The sequence below is a fragment of the Struthio camelus genome, chromosome 31 (assembly GCF_040807025.1).
Source record: "Struthio camelus isolate bStrCam1 chromosome 31, bStrCam1.hap1, whole genome shotgun sequence".
NCBI lineage: Eukaryota > Metazoa > Chordata > Aves > Struthioniformes > Struthionidae > Struthio > Struthio camelus.
In genome coordinates, this window is record NC_090972.1 from 4,567,312 (window position 1) to 4,582,239 (window position 14,928).

Sequence of the window (14,928 nt, forward strand, 5' to 3'; positions counted from 1 at the left end):
GTGCCCTCACCGCCTCCCGGAAGTGTCGCCATGGCAACGGCCGCCGGCGCCGCGCGTGCCCCCCCCCCCCCCCAACCCGGCGCGGGAGCCGGCCCCGAAGCGGCGCTTTTTGTCCCCAAACGCGGCGGGGGGGGGCACAGAGAGGCGGAGGCGGCGGCGGCGGCGGAGGTTTTGTTATCGTTTATTTGTGAAGTTAAAAACAAGCGGTAAAAAGTAAAAACTGAGCGGAGCGTCGCCGGCCGGCCCGGGGGGGGGGAGAGGGGGGGCCGCGCCGCCCCCGCCGCCCCCGCCGCCCCCGCCCCGGGTTAGTCGCTACCTGCTACCGGCGGCGGCGGCGGCGGCGGGGGGGGGCCGCGGGGGGGGGGCGCCGGTCGCCGCCCCGGGCCGGCCGCGGCCGCGCCGAAAAACAAAAGGGGGTCACGGACGGGGGTCACGGTCGGTTCACTGCGCCTGCGGGAGCGGGGGGGTGCCGTGAGGGGGGGCCGGGGGTGGAGAAGGGATTTGGGGGGGCCATGGGGGATGGAGAGGGCTGGGGAGGGGATTGGGGGGGTCATGGGGGACAGAGGGGGCTGGGGAAGGGATTTGGGGGGGCCATGGGGGACAGAGGGGGCTGGAGAGGGGATTGGGGGGGTCATGGGGGATGGAGGGGGCTGGAGAAGGGATTGGGGGGGTCATGGGGGACAGATGGGGCTGGAGAAGGGATTGGGGGGGTCATGGGGGCTGGGGGTGCTGGGGAGGGGATTGGGGGGGTCATGGGGGCTGGGGGTGCTGGGGAGGGGATTTGGGGGGGTCATGGGGGACGGAGGGGGCTGGAGAGGGGATTGGGGGGGTCATGGGGGATGGAGGGGGCTGGAGAAGGGATTTGGGGGGGTCATGGGGGACGGAGGGGGCTGGAGAAGGGATTTGGGGGGTCATGGGGGACAGAGGGGGCTGGAGAGGGGATTGAGGGGGTCATGGGGGATGGAGGGGGCTGGAGAAGGGATTTGGGGGGGTCATGGGGGACAGAGAGGGCTGGAGAGGGGATTGGGGGGGCTCATGGGGGACAGAGGGGGCTGGGGAGAAGGGATATGGGGGGCCATGGGGGATGGAGGGGGCTAGGGAAGGGATTGGGGAGTCATGGGGGCTGGGGGGGCTGGGGAGGGGATTGGGGGGGTCATGGGAGTCACACAGGGTGTCCTGGGTGCTGGGGGGGTTTGGGGGGGGGTCCCAGGGGCTGGGGGGGGTCGGGGGGGTCCCAGGAGCTACAGCAGGGGTCCCGGCAGGGGTTGTAGTGACTGGGGGGGGGGGCCCAGGGGCTGGAGGGGGCAGTTGTGGGGGTCCCAGGGAGGTGTCTTGGGTCCTGGGGAGTGTCCCAGGGGCCCAGGGGGGGTCCCAGATGCCAAGGGGTGTCCTAGAAATCCCTGGGGGTGGGGTCCCAGGGGCTGGTGGGGGTCAAGCAGGGGGTCTTGGGGGGGGGGGTCCCAGGGGCTGGAGGGGGATCCCAAGGGGTCCCAGATGCCAAGGGCTGTCCTGGGAATCCCTGGGGGGGGTTGCAGGGGTCCCGGGGGGGGGGGCAAAGGGTCCCAGATGCCAAGGGTTGTCCTGGGAATCCCTGGGGGGGGTTGCAGGGGTCCCGGGGGGGGGGGGCAAAGGGTCCCAGATGCCAAGGACTGTCCTGCGAATCCCTGGGGGGGGTTGCAGGGGTCCCGGGGGGGGGGCCCAAGGGGTCCCAGATGCCAAGGGCTGTCCCGGGAATCCCTGGGGGGGGTTGCAGGGGTCCCGGGGGGGGGCCCAAAGGGTCCCAGATGCCAAGGGCTGTCCCGGGAATCCCTGGGGGGGTTGCAGGGGTCCCGGGGGGGGGGTCTCACCTGCTGTCCCTGCTGCGTGGGGGGGGGCGCGGGGCCGGCGGCCCCCGGGGTCTGTCCGTAGTAGGCCGCCTGTTGCCGGTAGTACTCGGCCCAGGCCGCGCTGTAGTCGGGCTGGGGGCCGGGGGGGGCCCCGGGGCCGGCGCCGGTGGCCACCTGGGCCGCTGCGGGGGGGCCGGGGGGGGCGGTGAGCGGGGCGGGGGCCACGCCGGGCCCCCCCCCACCCCCGCCGGCCCCCCACTCACCTTGTTTTTTGTAATATTCCTCCCAGGCTTTCGTGTAGTCCTGCTGCGGGGGGGCCCCGGGCTGCTGGGGCTGCTGGCCTGGGCGGGGGGGGGACGGGGACGGCGTCAGCCCCCGCCGGGGGGGCACACAGGGCTGGGGACCCCCCCCAGGGCGGGCTGCGGACCCCGGTGACATTTTGGGGGCCACCAGTGCAGTTCTGGGGGGCCGCAGGCTGTTCCAGAGCCCCCAGGGAGCTTCCCCCCCCCCCAAACAGGATTTGGGGGCCCCTCAGGTGGCTTTAGGGCCCCCCCCCGAGATTTTGGAGACCCCCAAGAGGCTCCACGCCCCCCCCCAGAAGGATCTAGGAGCCCCCAGGAGGCTTGCGTGGCCCCCCCACCAGGTTCAAAGCCCCCCAGGTGGATTAAAGAGCCCCCCCCCAGCAGCCGGGGGGGGCCCAGTGTGGGTTTGGGGACCCCCCAAGAAGGTGTCAGAGCCCCCAGCAAGGCTGGGGGGGGTCCCCAAGCGGCTTCAGCAGCCCCCCAGAAATTATTTAGACCCCCCCCCGAAGCATCTAGAAGCCCCCAGGAAGCTGATGGAGCCCCCAAAAAGGTTCAGAGCCCCCCCCCGAGCCTTTGGAGCCCCCCCCCAGTGACTTAGGAGCCTCCTCGGAGCTTGAGCAGACCCTCCAGCAGCCTGGGGGTCGGGGGGGGGCACAGTGAAAATTTGGAGCCCCCCCAGAAAGTTCAGGGCCCCCAGATGGTTTTAGGCCCCCCCCCCCCCCAAAAAAATTCTGGAGACCCCCAGAGACTTAGCAGCTTCTCCAGGAGGGTTTAGGAGCCCCCCCCCGGGTCAGGAGCCCCTCCAGCAGCCGGGGGGGGCCCCCCAGCCGGGCAGCAGCGGTACCTATTTTCTTGTAGTACTCCTCCCAGGCCTTGGTGTAGTCGGACTGGCCGGTGGGGGGGGGCTGGGGGGGCTCCCCCTGCACGGGGGGGGCGGCGGGGGCCGGCGGCTGCCCCGGCACCGGCCCCGGCGGCTGCTGGTAGTAGTGCGAGTAGTAGGCGGCCCAGGCGGCGTTGGGGTCGGCCGCCGCCGCCGCTTTACCTGGGGGGGGGGCACAAAAATAACGATAACGATTAACAAAAAAAAAAGGGAGCGAGCGGGGTTTTTTTGGGGGGAGGGTCTCAGAGCTGCGGGGGGGTCTCGGTACTCACTGGGGTCGTGGGGGGCCGGCGGCTGCCACTGCGGGTAGGTGTTGCCCCAGCCCTGGGGGGGGTACTGGTGCGGGGGGGGCCCCCCGGGGCTGCGGGAGAGGCAGGGGGGAGGGCGGTGAGCGGAGATACGCTCCCCCCCCCCCCCCAAAACAGTCTTGTCTCCCCCCCAGCCCGGTACTCACTGCGGGGGGGCTCCCGGCGGGCCCTGGTTGAAGGGTCCCGGGTTGAAGGGGCCCATGGGGCCGGCGGGCCCCGGCGGCCCCCCCGGGCCCGGCCCCGGCCCCACGGGGCACAGCGGACCCTGGCGAGCAGAGAGAGGGGAGGTGGGTGAGCCGGGAGGGGGGGGGCGGGCGGCGGGGGCGTCCCCCCCCCTGCCCGCCCCGGCCCACCTCGATCTTCTCCTCGATGAGCTGCTTGGCGTGGTCGATCTGCTGGGGGGAGCCGCGGATGATGAAGAGCTTGAAGTTGGGGTCGCCGTTGGGGGGCAGCTGCCGCGAGATCTCCACGAAGGCCCCCGTCTGCTGGTTGATGGCTTTGACGTTCTCGCCGCCTGCGGGGGGGGTGGGGGGGCGCAGAGGGGCAGCGTGGCGCCGGGATTTCGGGGGGAGGGGGGTTTGGGGGGGGGGGGGGAACGCGCGTTTTTCGGGACGGGGGGGGGACGCTCACCTCGGCCGATGACCAGCCCGCACTTGTGGGTGGGGATGGAGAAGGTCATCTCGCCGCCGGGGGGGCCCCAGCTGGCCTGGCCCCGGCCGCGCCCCCGCCCCCCGGGGGGCATGCCCGGGCCCGGCGGGCCGGGGGGGCCGCTCTGCGAGGCGAAACGGGGTTGGGGGGGGGGGGAGACGTCAGGCTGTGACGTGTCCCCCCCCCCCACCCTCTCTTTCCACGCAGCCCCCCCCTCGCCGCCACCTACCCGCAGGCTCTGCAGCAGGTCGTTGATGATGCGGGCGGCGTGCTCGCAGCGGTCGGGGGGGCCCATGATGTGGGCGATCTTCTCCGGGCCCGTGCCGTCGTCTGCAAGGTGGCGCGGGGTGGGGTGGGGGGGTCAGCGGGGGGGCGGCGGGAGGCGCGTGTCCCCCCCCCACCCCACCGCGGCCGCCCCTGCTGACCTTGCTTGAACTGTATCCGCACCCCGGCGTCGTTCTGGATTTTCTTGATCATCTCGCCGCTGCGGCCGATGACGACGCCGACCGAGTGCCGGGGCACCGGCACCTGCGCGGGGGGTTTTTTGGGGGGGGGGGGGGGGCATGAGTAGGAGCCCCCCCCCCCTCCCGGCCCTCACCGCCCCGCTCTCCCCCCGCCGCACTCACGTCGATGCCCCCGCCGATGCGGGAGCCGTACTCGTTGCGCTCGCCGAAGCCGCCCTGGTCGCGCTCGCGCAGGATGTCCATCACCATCTCGCAGGCTTGCTGCAAGGCAGGCGGCCGCCGTGGGGCGCGGGGACGAGCCGGGGGGCCGCGGGGACGAGCCGGGGGGCCGCGGGGACGAGCCGGGGGGGCCGCGGGGACGGCCGAGCCCTACCTGCACCTTGTAGGGGTCACCGATGATGCGCAGCGGCTTGTCCACGTTGGTGTTTTGAGAACCGTCTTGGATCAGGATCATCTTCACGCCGGCTCGCTCCTGCCGCGGGAGGGCCGGGGGGTCGCGGCGGGCCGGGGGGCGCGGGACAGCCCCACGCCAGCCCCACGCCGAGCCCGGGGGGTGAGGGGGGCGCGGGACAGCCCCACGCCGAGGCTGGGGGGGCCAGGGGGTCGCAGCGGGCCGGGGGGTGCGGGTCGGCCCCACGCCGGCCCCATGCCGAGCCCAGGGGGTGAGGGGGTCGTGCCAGGCTGGGGGGCGTGGGTCAGCCCCACGCCAGCCCCACGCCGAGCCCGGGGGATGAGGGGGTCGTGCCAGGCTGGGGGGCGCAGGCCAGCCCCACGCCGGCCCCACACTGAGGCCGGGGGGTGAGGGGGTCACGCCGTGCCACGTGCCAGCCCCACACCAGCCCCACACTGGCCCCATGCTGAGGCTGGGGGGCGAGGGGGTCGCGCCCCACTGGCCCCCACCGAGGCCAGAGGGGGGGGGGCGAGGATGAGGGGGTCGCGCCCCGCCGGCCCCCACCGAGGCCAGAGGGGGGGGGGGCGAGGACGAGGGGGTGGCGCCCCGCCGGCCCCACCGAGGCTGGGGGGGGGGCGAGGACGAGGGGGTGGCGCCCCGCCGGCCCCCACCGAGGCCAGAAGGGGGGCGAGGACGAGGGGGCGGCGCCCCGCCGGCCCCACCGAGGCCAGAGGGGGGGCGAGGGCGAGGGGGTCGCACCCCGCCGGCCCCCACCGAGGCCAGAAGGGGGGCGAGGACGAGGGGGTGGCGCCCCGCCGGCCCCACCGAGGCCAGAAGGGGGGCGAGGACGAGGGGGTGGCGCCCCGCCGGCCCCACCGAGGCCAGAAGGGGGGCGAGGACGAGGGGGTGGCGCCCCGCCGGCCCCCACCGAGGCCAGAAGGGGGGCGAGGACGAGGGGGTGGCGCCCCGCCGGCCCCACCGAGGCCAGAAGGGGGGCGAGGACGAGGGGGTGGCGCCCCGCCGGCCCCACCGAGGCCGGGGCGTGAGGGGGTCGCGGCGGGCCGGGGGTGCGGGCCGGCCCCCGCCGAGGCCGGGGGGGCGCGGGCGGGGGGCCGGGGCTCACCTGCAGCTGCTTGATGGTCTCGCCGCCCTTGCCGATGACGAGGCCGGCCTTGCCGGCGGGGATCATGATCTCCTGCACTGTGCCGTTCTGCCCGTTGGCGTTGTCGTGGAACTGGCCCGGCGGCCCCCCCCGGCCCCGCGACACGATGTCGTCCAGCATCAGCTTGGCTTTCCTGGCCGGGGGGGGGAGGCGGTGAGGGGGGGGGGGGGCGGCGCGGCGGCGAGAGGGGGGGCGCGCGCGCGGCGGGGGCGGCGCTACTCACTGCACGGCCTCGGGCGAGCCGGTGAGGGAGACGCTGCGCTCCGGGAGGCCGCCGCTGTCTGCCGTGGTGGTGGGGAGGGGGGTGTCAGCGGGGCGGCGGGGGGGGGCGGCGGCGGCGGCGCCGCGGCCCCCTCCCCACCCCACCCTCCGCCGCGGCCCCCCCGGCCCTACCTGGCGAGATCTGCACCTTGCAGCCCGAGTCCTGCTGGATCTTGTTGATCTGCTCGCCGCCCCGGCCGATGACTGCGGAGATTGGGGGGGGGGACGGGGACGGGGACGGCGGGGGGGTGAGGCGGCGCCGCCCCCGCCGCCCCCCCGGCCCCCCCCCTCCGCTACTCACTGAGTCCCACCATGCCGTCGGGCACGCGGTACTCCTCCGTCACCGTCGACCTGCCGGGGGGGGGACACGCACACACCGCGCCGCGTCAGCGCCCCGCGGGCCCGGGGGACGCCGCCGACGCGGGGACGGGCGGAGGGCACGTCGTGGGGACGGGGGGGACGGACGCGGGTGGCGGGGAGGGGACGCCACCCAGATGGAGGGGACGGACGCGGGGACGGAGGGGACGGAAGGGACATCGCAGGGACGGGGGGACGGACGCGGGGACGGAGGGGACGGCGGGCACGGAGGGGACATCGTGGGGACGGGGGGACGGACGCGGGGACGGAGGGGACGGCGGGCACGGAGGGGACATCGTGGGGACGGGGGGACGCCACCCAGATGGAGGGGACGGACGCGGGGATGGAGGGGACGGACGCGGGGACGGAGGGGACGGCGGGCACGGAGGGGACATCGTGGGGACGGGGGGACGCCACCCAGATGGAGGGGACGGACGCGGGGACGGAGGGGACGGAAGGGACATCACAGGGACGGGGGGACGGACGCGGGGATGGAGGGGACGGACGCGGGGACGGACGCGGGGACACCACACGGATGGAGGGTACGGAGGGGACATCGTGGGGACAGGGGGACAGACGCAGGCAGCAGGGACGGAGGGGACGCAGCCATGGGGACGGAGGGGACGCGGCCGCGGGCGGCGCAGACGTCGCAGGGACGGAGAGGACACGGCCGTGGGGACGGAGGAGACGGACACAGGTAGCGGGGACAGAGGGGACATCGCAGGGATGGAGGAGACACAGGGACGGAGGGGACACAGCCGTGGGGTCGGAGGGGACGGACCCAGGTAGTGGGGACGAAGGGGACGTCACAGAGACGGAAGGGACACGGGGACGGACACAGGGATGGAGGGGACGCGGCTGCGGGGACAGAGGGGATGGAAGGAACGCTGCAGGGACGGAGGGGACGCGGCCGCGGGCGGCGCAGACGTCGCAGGGACGGAGAGGACACGGCCGTGGGGACGGAGGGGACGGACACAGGTAGCGGGGACAGAGGGGACATCGCAGGGATGGAGGAGACACAGGGACGGAGGGGACACAGCCGTGGGGTCGGAGGGGACGGACCCAGGTAGTGGGGACGAAGGGGACGTCACAGAGACGGAAGGGACACGGGGACGGACACAGGGATGGAGGGGACGGAGGGGACGCGGCCGCGGGGACAGAGGGGATGGAAGGAACGCTGCAGGGACGGAGGGGACGGACACAGGCGGTGGGGACGGAGGGGACGTCGCAGGGACGGAGGGGACGGACACGGCCGCGGGGACGGAGGGGACGTCGCAGGGACGGAGGGGACGGCAGCGACGGGGCAGCAGCAGGGACAGAGGAAACGTCGAAGCGGTGGGGACGGAGGAGACAGCGGGGACAGAGGGGTCACGGCGGGGACAGAAGGGACACCACGGGGAAGAGGGGACGCAGCAGAGACGGAAGGAGGCGATACAGCAGGGACGGAGGGGACACCGCGAGCGTCGGGACGCCGCGGGGACGGAGAGGGCACCGCGGGGACGGAGGGGACGCGCCGGAGATGGGGGGACACCGCGGGGCCTAACAACGCCGCGCCAGCGGGGACGCCGCGGGGACGGAGATGTCACGACAGCGGGGATGCAGCAGCGGTGGCAGAGACAGAGCAGACACCGTGGGGACAGAGACAACACCGTGACAGTACACACGGAGGGGACACCACGGGGATGGAGACAACACCGTGACGGCGGGGACACCACGATGGCACACATGGAGGGGACACCACGGGGATGGAGACAACACCGTGACGGCGGGGACACCACGATGGCACACACGGAGGGGACACCACGGGGATGGAGACAACACCGTGACGGCAGGGACACCACGATGGCACACACGAAGGGGACACCACGGGGATGGGGACAACACCGTGACGGCGGGGACACCATGATGGCACACACGAAGGGGACACCACGGGGATGGGGACAACACTGTGACGGCGGGGACACCACGATGGCACACACGAAGGGGACACCATGGGGATGGGGACAACACTGTGACAGCGGGGACACCACGATAGCACACACAGAGATGACATCGTGAGGATGGAGACAACACCGTGACAGCGGGGACACCACGGTGGCACACACGGAAAAGATATCGCAGGCATGGAGACAACACCGTGATGGGAGGGACGCCACAATGGTACACGCGGAGGGAACACCACAGGCACGGAGACAACACCGTGACAGCGGGGACGCCATGACAGCACACGTGGAGGGGACACCGCGGGGATGGAGACAACACCGCGACGGTGGGGACGCCACAGTGGCACACACGGAGGGAACACCGCGGGGATGCAGACAACTGCGCGACAGCAGGGACACCACGGTGGCACACGTGGAGGGGACGCCGCGAGGATGGAGGGGACGCCGCGGTGGCAGAGACGGGGCACCGCGGGGCTGCAGCGGACGCCGCCGCAGCGAGGTGGGACAGGGGACGCCGCGGGGCCGGAGGGGACACGGGACGGGATGGGGGATGCCGCGGGGCCGGAGGGGACACCGTGGGGCCGGAGGGGACGCGGGACGGGATGGGGGATGCCGCGGGGCCGGAGGGGACGCCGGACAGGACAGGGGGCACCGCAGGACCGGAGGGGACGCCGCGGGGCCGAAGGGGACGGGGGACACCGCGGGGCCGGAGGGGACGCCGCGGGGCCGGAGGGGGACGCCGGAGGGGACAGGGGATGCAGCGGGGCCGGAGGGGACGCCGGAGGAGACGGGGGACACCGCAGGACCGGAGGGGACGCCGCGGGGCCGGAGGGGACGGGGGACGCCGCGGGGCCGGAGGGGACGCCGCGGGGCCGGAGGGGGACGCCGGAGGGGACAGGGGATGCAGCGGGGCCGGAGGGGACGCCGGAGGAGACGGGGGACACCGCAGGACCGGAGGGGACGCCGCGGGGCCGGAGGGGACGGGGGACGCCGCGGGGCCGGAGGGGACGCCGCGGGGCCGGAGGGGGACGCCGGAGGGGACAGGGGATGCCGCGGGGCCGGAGGGGGATGCCGCGGGGCCGGAGGGGACACCGTGGGGCCGGAGGGGACACCAGAGGAGACGGGGGACACCGCAGGACCGGAGGGGACGCCGCGGGGCCGGAGGGGACGCCGGAGGGGGCTCACCTGGGCGGGGGGTGGATGGGCCCCAGCTGCGAGGGCAGCGCTGGAAGGGAAGGGCCGTGAGGGCGGGGGCCGGGGGCCCCGGGGAGGCCGGCGCTGCCGGGAGCCGGCGGCAGCCCGGGGCGCGTCCCCGGGTCCCCGCGCGGCGCCGCCGCCGCCCCGGCCCCCGCCCGGCCCCGCTCACCGTCCCCCGGCGCCGCCGCCAGCTTCTTGCTCTCCGGCTGGTCTGCGGGAGGGAAGCGCGAGTCAGGCGCCGTCGCCCCGGGGGGGCCACGCTGTCACCCCCGGCGCCGGCGCCAGCCCTGGGGACGCGGCCCCGGCCCGGCACGCGGCCCCAGGGACGTGGTCTGGCCGGGGGAGGACGCGGCCGCCCCGGGGGGACGCAGCCAGGCTCCGGCACGGACACAAACCACCCCCAGAGGGGGACAGCCAGGTCCCGGGGCTGAGGGACACAGACCAGCCCCAGGGGGGACACAGCCAGGTCCCGGGGGGGGACATAGAGCTGAGGGAGGGGACACAAACCACCCCCAGAGGGGGACAGCCAGGTCCCGGGGGTGAGGGACACAGACCAGCCCCAGGGGGGACACAGCCAGGTCCCGGGGGGGGGTCATGAACCTGGGGGAGGGGACACAAACCAGCCCCAGAGGGGGACAGCCAGGTCCCGGGGGTGAGGGACACAGACCAGCCCCAGGGGGGACACAGCCAGGTCCTGGGGGGGGTCATGGACCTGGGGGAGGGGACACAAACCACCCCCAGAGGGGGACAGCCAGGTCCCGGGGCTGAGGGACACAGACCAGCTCCTGGGGAGGACACAGCCAGGTCCTGGGGGGGGTCATGAACCTGGGGGAGGGGACACAAACCAGCCCCAGAGGGGGACAGCCAGGTCCCGGGGGTGAGGGACACAGACCAGCTCCTGGGGAGGACACAGCCAGGTCCCGGGGGGGGTCATGAACCTGGGGGAGGGGACACAAACCAGCCCCAGAGGGGGACAGCCAGGTCCCGGGGGTGAGGGACACAGACCAGCCCCAGGGGGGACACAGCCAGGTCCCGGGGGGGACATAGAGCTGAGGGAGGGGACACAAACCACCCCCAGAGGGGGACAGCCAGGTCCCGGGGCTGAGGGACACAGACCAGCCCCAGGGGGGACACAGCCAGGTCCTGGGGGGGGGGTCATGAACCTGGGGGAGGGGACACAAACCACCCCCAGAGGGGGACAGCCAGTCTTGGGGATGAGGGACACAGACCAGCTCCTGGGGAGGACACAGCCAGGTCCCGGGGGGGACATAGAGCTGAGGGAGGGGACACAAACCACCCCCAGAGGGGGACAGCCAGGTCTCGGGGGTGAGGGACACAGACCAGCTCCTGGGGAGGACACAGCCAGGTCCCGGGGGGGACATAGAGCTGAGGGAGGGGACACAAACCACCCCCAGAGGGGGACAGCCAGGTCCCGGGGGTGAGGGACACAGACCAGCTCCTGGGGGGACACAGCCAGGTCCTGGGGGGGGGTCATGAACCTGGGGGAGGGGACACAAACCACCCCCAGAGGGGGACAGCCAGTCTTGGGGATGAGGGACACAGGGGGGACACAGCCAGGTCCGGGGGGGGGGTCACAGACCTGGGGACGGGGGACAGCCAGGCCCCAGGGGGGGACATAGACCAGCCCCACATGGGGATAGCCAGGTCTCAGGGGTGGGGGACACGGATCAGCCCCGGGGGGCGGGGGGGGGGACACAGCCAACGTAGGGGACATGGTCTGGCCATAGGCATGCAGTTCAGCCCCGGGGGGGGGACACAGCCGCTGTACGGGACACGACCTGGCATTGGGGACGCAGCCCGGCCCCGGGGGGGGGACACAGCCGCTGTACGGGACACGACCTGGCATTGGGGACGCAGCCCGGCCCCGGGGGGGGGGGACACAGCCTGGCCCCGGGGGGGGGACACAGCCGCTGTACGGGACACGACCTGGCATTGGGGACGCAGCCCGGCCCCGGGGGGGGGGACACAGCCGCTGTACGGGACACGGCCTGGCATTGGGGACGCAGCCCGGCCCCGGGGGGGGGACACAGCCCGGCCCCGGGGGGGGACACAGCCGCTGTACGGGATACGACCTGGCATTGGGGACGCAGCCCGGCCCCGGGGGGGGGACACAGCCCGGCCCCGGGGGGGGGACACAGCCGCTGTACGGACACGACCTGGCATTGGGGACGCAGCCCGGCCCCGGGGGGGGGACACAGCCCAGCCCCGGGGGGGGGACACAGCCGCTGTACGGGACACGGCCTGGCATTAGGGATGCAGCCCGGCCCCGGGGGGGGGGACACAGCCTGGCCCCGGGGGGGGGGACACAGCCGCTGTACAGGACACGACCTGGCATTAGGGACGCAGCCCGGCCCCGGGGGGGGGACATGGCCCCAGGGGGAGAGGGCTTGGCCCGGGGGGGCAGGGGGGCGGGCAGGACACAGCCCGGGCCCCCCCCTCCCCCGGCGGCAGCAGCCCCCCGCCCCGGCCTCCCCCCGCCGCACCTCCGTCTTCCAGCTGCCGCTTCTGCCCCCCGAACCCGAAGTCCGGAGTGTTGTTGTTCACCGTGGTGGCGGCGTCGCCCCCGATTTTCGCCGCTATCTGGGGAGAGAAAGCGCCGGGGGGGGTGGCGGCACCGGGGGCAGCACCTCCCCACGGCCCCTTCCCCCCGGCGGCCGCAGCGACGCCCCGCTCCCACCTCGCGTCCCCCCTTTTTTTTTTTTTCCCTTCCCTTTTCCCATCTGTTTTTCTCTTTTTCTCTCTTTCCGCCACAACTTTTCCAGCCGGTTGCAACCCGGTGGCGGCTCCCGGCTTCTCCCGCCGGCCGGGATGGATCCGGGCGGGCTCCTCGGTGCCCCGTTAGCCCCGGTTTGGGGTGGTGGTTGGGGGGGAGGGAGGGGGGGGACACAACACGGCGGCTCCGGTCCCCCCGGTGGGTCCCGGTAGCCCCGTCCCGCTTCACCCACCTCCTCCCCCCCCGCGCCGGGCAAGGTCAGGGCACGGCGGGAGGCCTCGGGGTACCGGTAACCGGAGGAGGTGGTGTTGGGGGGGGGGAACCGGGGATGCTCACGTGACCGGCGGGCGGGGCAGGGTGACGGCGCCCCCCCCCCCGATCATCATCATCATCGTCCCGGCGCGCTCCGCCGCCGCCGCCCGGCCCTCACCTGCCGGGCCCGTTGCACGGCGTCGGCGAAGGCGTCTTTGCGGATGCCGCCGGGCGGGCCGCCCCCCGCGCCGCCCGGTCCGGGCCCGCCGCCCGCCGCTCCCCCCCCACCCGCTCCCGCACCGCCCGGAGGAGGCGGCGGAGGCGGCCCGGTGGCGGCGGCGGCGGCGTTGGCGGCGTTAGCGGCCCCCCCGGGCGGCCCGGCGGCGGGCGGCGGCCCGGCGGGGCTGTAGTCCGACATGATGATGGCGGCGGCGGCGGCGGCGGCGGCGAGGGCGCGACGCGGGAACCAGGCCGCGCTCTCTCCACACACGCCCGCAAAGCACGCTGGGAGCGGGGGAGGGCGGGGATTCCGGTGCGCCGCCCGCGCCTCGCCGGTTCCGGCCAATAGGGTGAGGGAAGAGGCGGTGAGTGGCAGGCGGCGCCGGCCAATCCTAGGGAGGAAGGAGCCGGCGCGCTCCGCTGGCCTATCAGGTGGCGGGAAGGCGGGGCGGCGGGGATGATGGGCAGGGGGCCCGACCAACGAGCGTAGAGAACGGGTCGACGGGGGGTTCTCATTGGAGACGCGGCAGGGGAGGGACTCTTGGGATTGACACGGCGGAGCGCCAATCCCAGGCAGCCTGGTCGCTGTCGGTAGATGGCTATTGGACAACGAAACGGAGAGTGCGCTGGGAAGGGGGCGGGTCCCAGCCTGATTGACGTTCGGCAGGACCAATGACGCAGGGCGAACCCCCGGCCTGCCCTCCCCTACCGCCTACTGAAGGAGGAAGCTCGTCATTGACGGCGCTCACAGCCAATGAGACGGGAGGGAGCTACACGCCGACCTGCCATTGGCGGAGGCGGGCGGGGGGGCGGAGCTTGCCTAGAACGACACGAGCGCGAATCAATCAGGGCAGCGAGTGCGCTACCTGATTGGTGGGAGGCGGCGGGCGGGGCCTGCAGGGAGCGAAAGCCAGCTGGGCCAATCACGCGCCGCCCTGCTCACCGTGGGCGGTGATTGGCAGGAGGCGCACCAATCCCCTAGAACCACCGCGCGCCGGCGGGGGCCGGCGGGAAGGGCGGGGGGGGAGGGAGGGAGGCTTGCGCGTGACTGACGGCTCGGCCCACCAATGAGAGGAGCGGGGCGGGGAGGGCTGCCTCGTGGGGCAGTTCGGGAGGGAAACGGCAGCCAATCAGGCCGCGGCTGGCCGTGCTTGGCAGGGCTCCCGGCCAATCGCGCGGGGAGGGCGGGGGGGATGAGGTCCCGCCCCCCTCGCTGAGGTGCTGGACGAGGCCTCGGTCGCGTCGTTTATTGACCGGCGCGGGGGGCGCTCAGATGATGGCGGCGGCGGGAGGGGGGGGTCCCGGGGGGGTCCGCGGCGGCTCGGCGGCGGGGGGGGCCGGGGGGGGGCGGCGCAGGTCCAGGTAGAGCGTCAGCGACACCCCCGCGGCGAAGAGCTGGGGGGGGAAGGGGGGGCAGCTCAGGGCCTGCAGCCCCCCCCCCCACGGACCTGAGCCCCCCCCCTTCAACACGACCCCCCCCCCGGCCGCCCCCGAGGATGGGGTCCTCCACACACACACCCCCCCCCGGATGGGGTCATCTGCACCCCCCCCAGGACGGGGTCCTCCACACACCCCCAGGACGGGGTCCTCCACACCCCCCCCCGGATGGGGTCATCTGCACCCCCCCCAGGACGGGGTCCTCCACACCCCCCCCCGGATGGGGTCATCTGCACCCCCCCCCCCTCGGACGGGGTCCTCCACCCCCCCGGATGGGGTCCTCCACACCCCCCCCCGGATGGGGTCATCTGCACCCCCCCCCAGGACGGGGTCCTCCACCCCCCCCAGGACGGGGTCCTCCACACACCCCCAGGACGGGGTCCTCCACACCCCCCCCCCGGATGGGGTCATCTGCACCCCCCCCCAGGACGGGGTCCTCCACCCCCCCCAGGACGGGGTCCTCCACACACCCCCAGGACGGGGTCCTCCACACCCCCCCCCGGATGGGGTCATCTGCACCCCCTCCAGGACGGGGTCCTCCACCCCC

General features: G+C 74.5%; 1 protein-coding gene across 1 annotated transcript; it reads right to left on the minus strand.

The window, feature by feature from the left end:
- Positions 1-341: 341 nt before the first annotated feature.
- KHSRP (KH-type splicing regulatory protein) lies at positions 342-13,143 on the minus strand. Its single transcript, XM_068922703.1, has 20 exons — positions 12,904-13,143; positions 12,244-12,340; positions 9,909-9,950; positions 9,728-9,767; positions 6,544-6,593; positions 6,375-6,446; positions 6,205-6,262; positions 5,943-6,114; positions 4,802-4,900; positions 4,591-4,689; positions 4,390-4,492; positions 4,194-4,294; positions 3,947-4,088; positions 3,670-3,830; positions 3,463-3,581; positions 3,281-3,369; positions 2,973-3,170; positions 2,090-2,167; positions 1,848-2,008; positions 342-450 (listed from the first exon to the last, which is right to left on the minus strand). The coding sequence occupies exons 1-20, from the start codon at positions 13,141-13,143 to the stop codon at positions 442-444; spliced, it is 2,130 nt and encodes a 709-aa protein (XP_068778804.1). The 3' UTR covers positions 342-441.
- Positions 13,144-14,928: the final 1,785 nt, after the last annotated feature.

Bases quoted from the DNA above. Each gene is read 5' to 3' on its own strand.
- KHSRP (XM_068922703.1), bottom strand. From the start codon at position 13,143: ATGTCGGACTACAGCCCCGCCGGGCCGCCGCCCGCCGCCGGGCCGCCC. The intron at 4,295-4,389 runs GTCAGCAGGGGC...GCCACCTTGCAG, and splicing joins GCGGATACAGTTCAAGCAAG to ACGACGGCACGGGCCCGGAG. The intron at 3,831-3,946 runs GTGAGCGTCCCC...CCCCCCCCGCAG, and splicing joins CGGGCTGGTCATCGGCCGAG to GCGGCGAGAACGTCAAAGCC.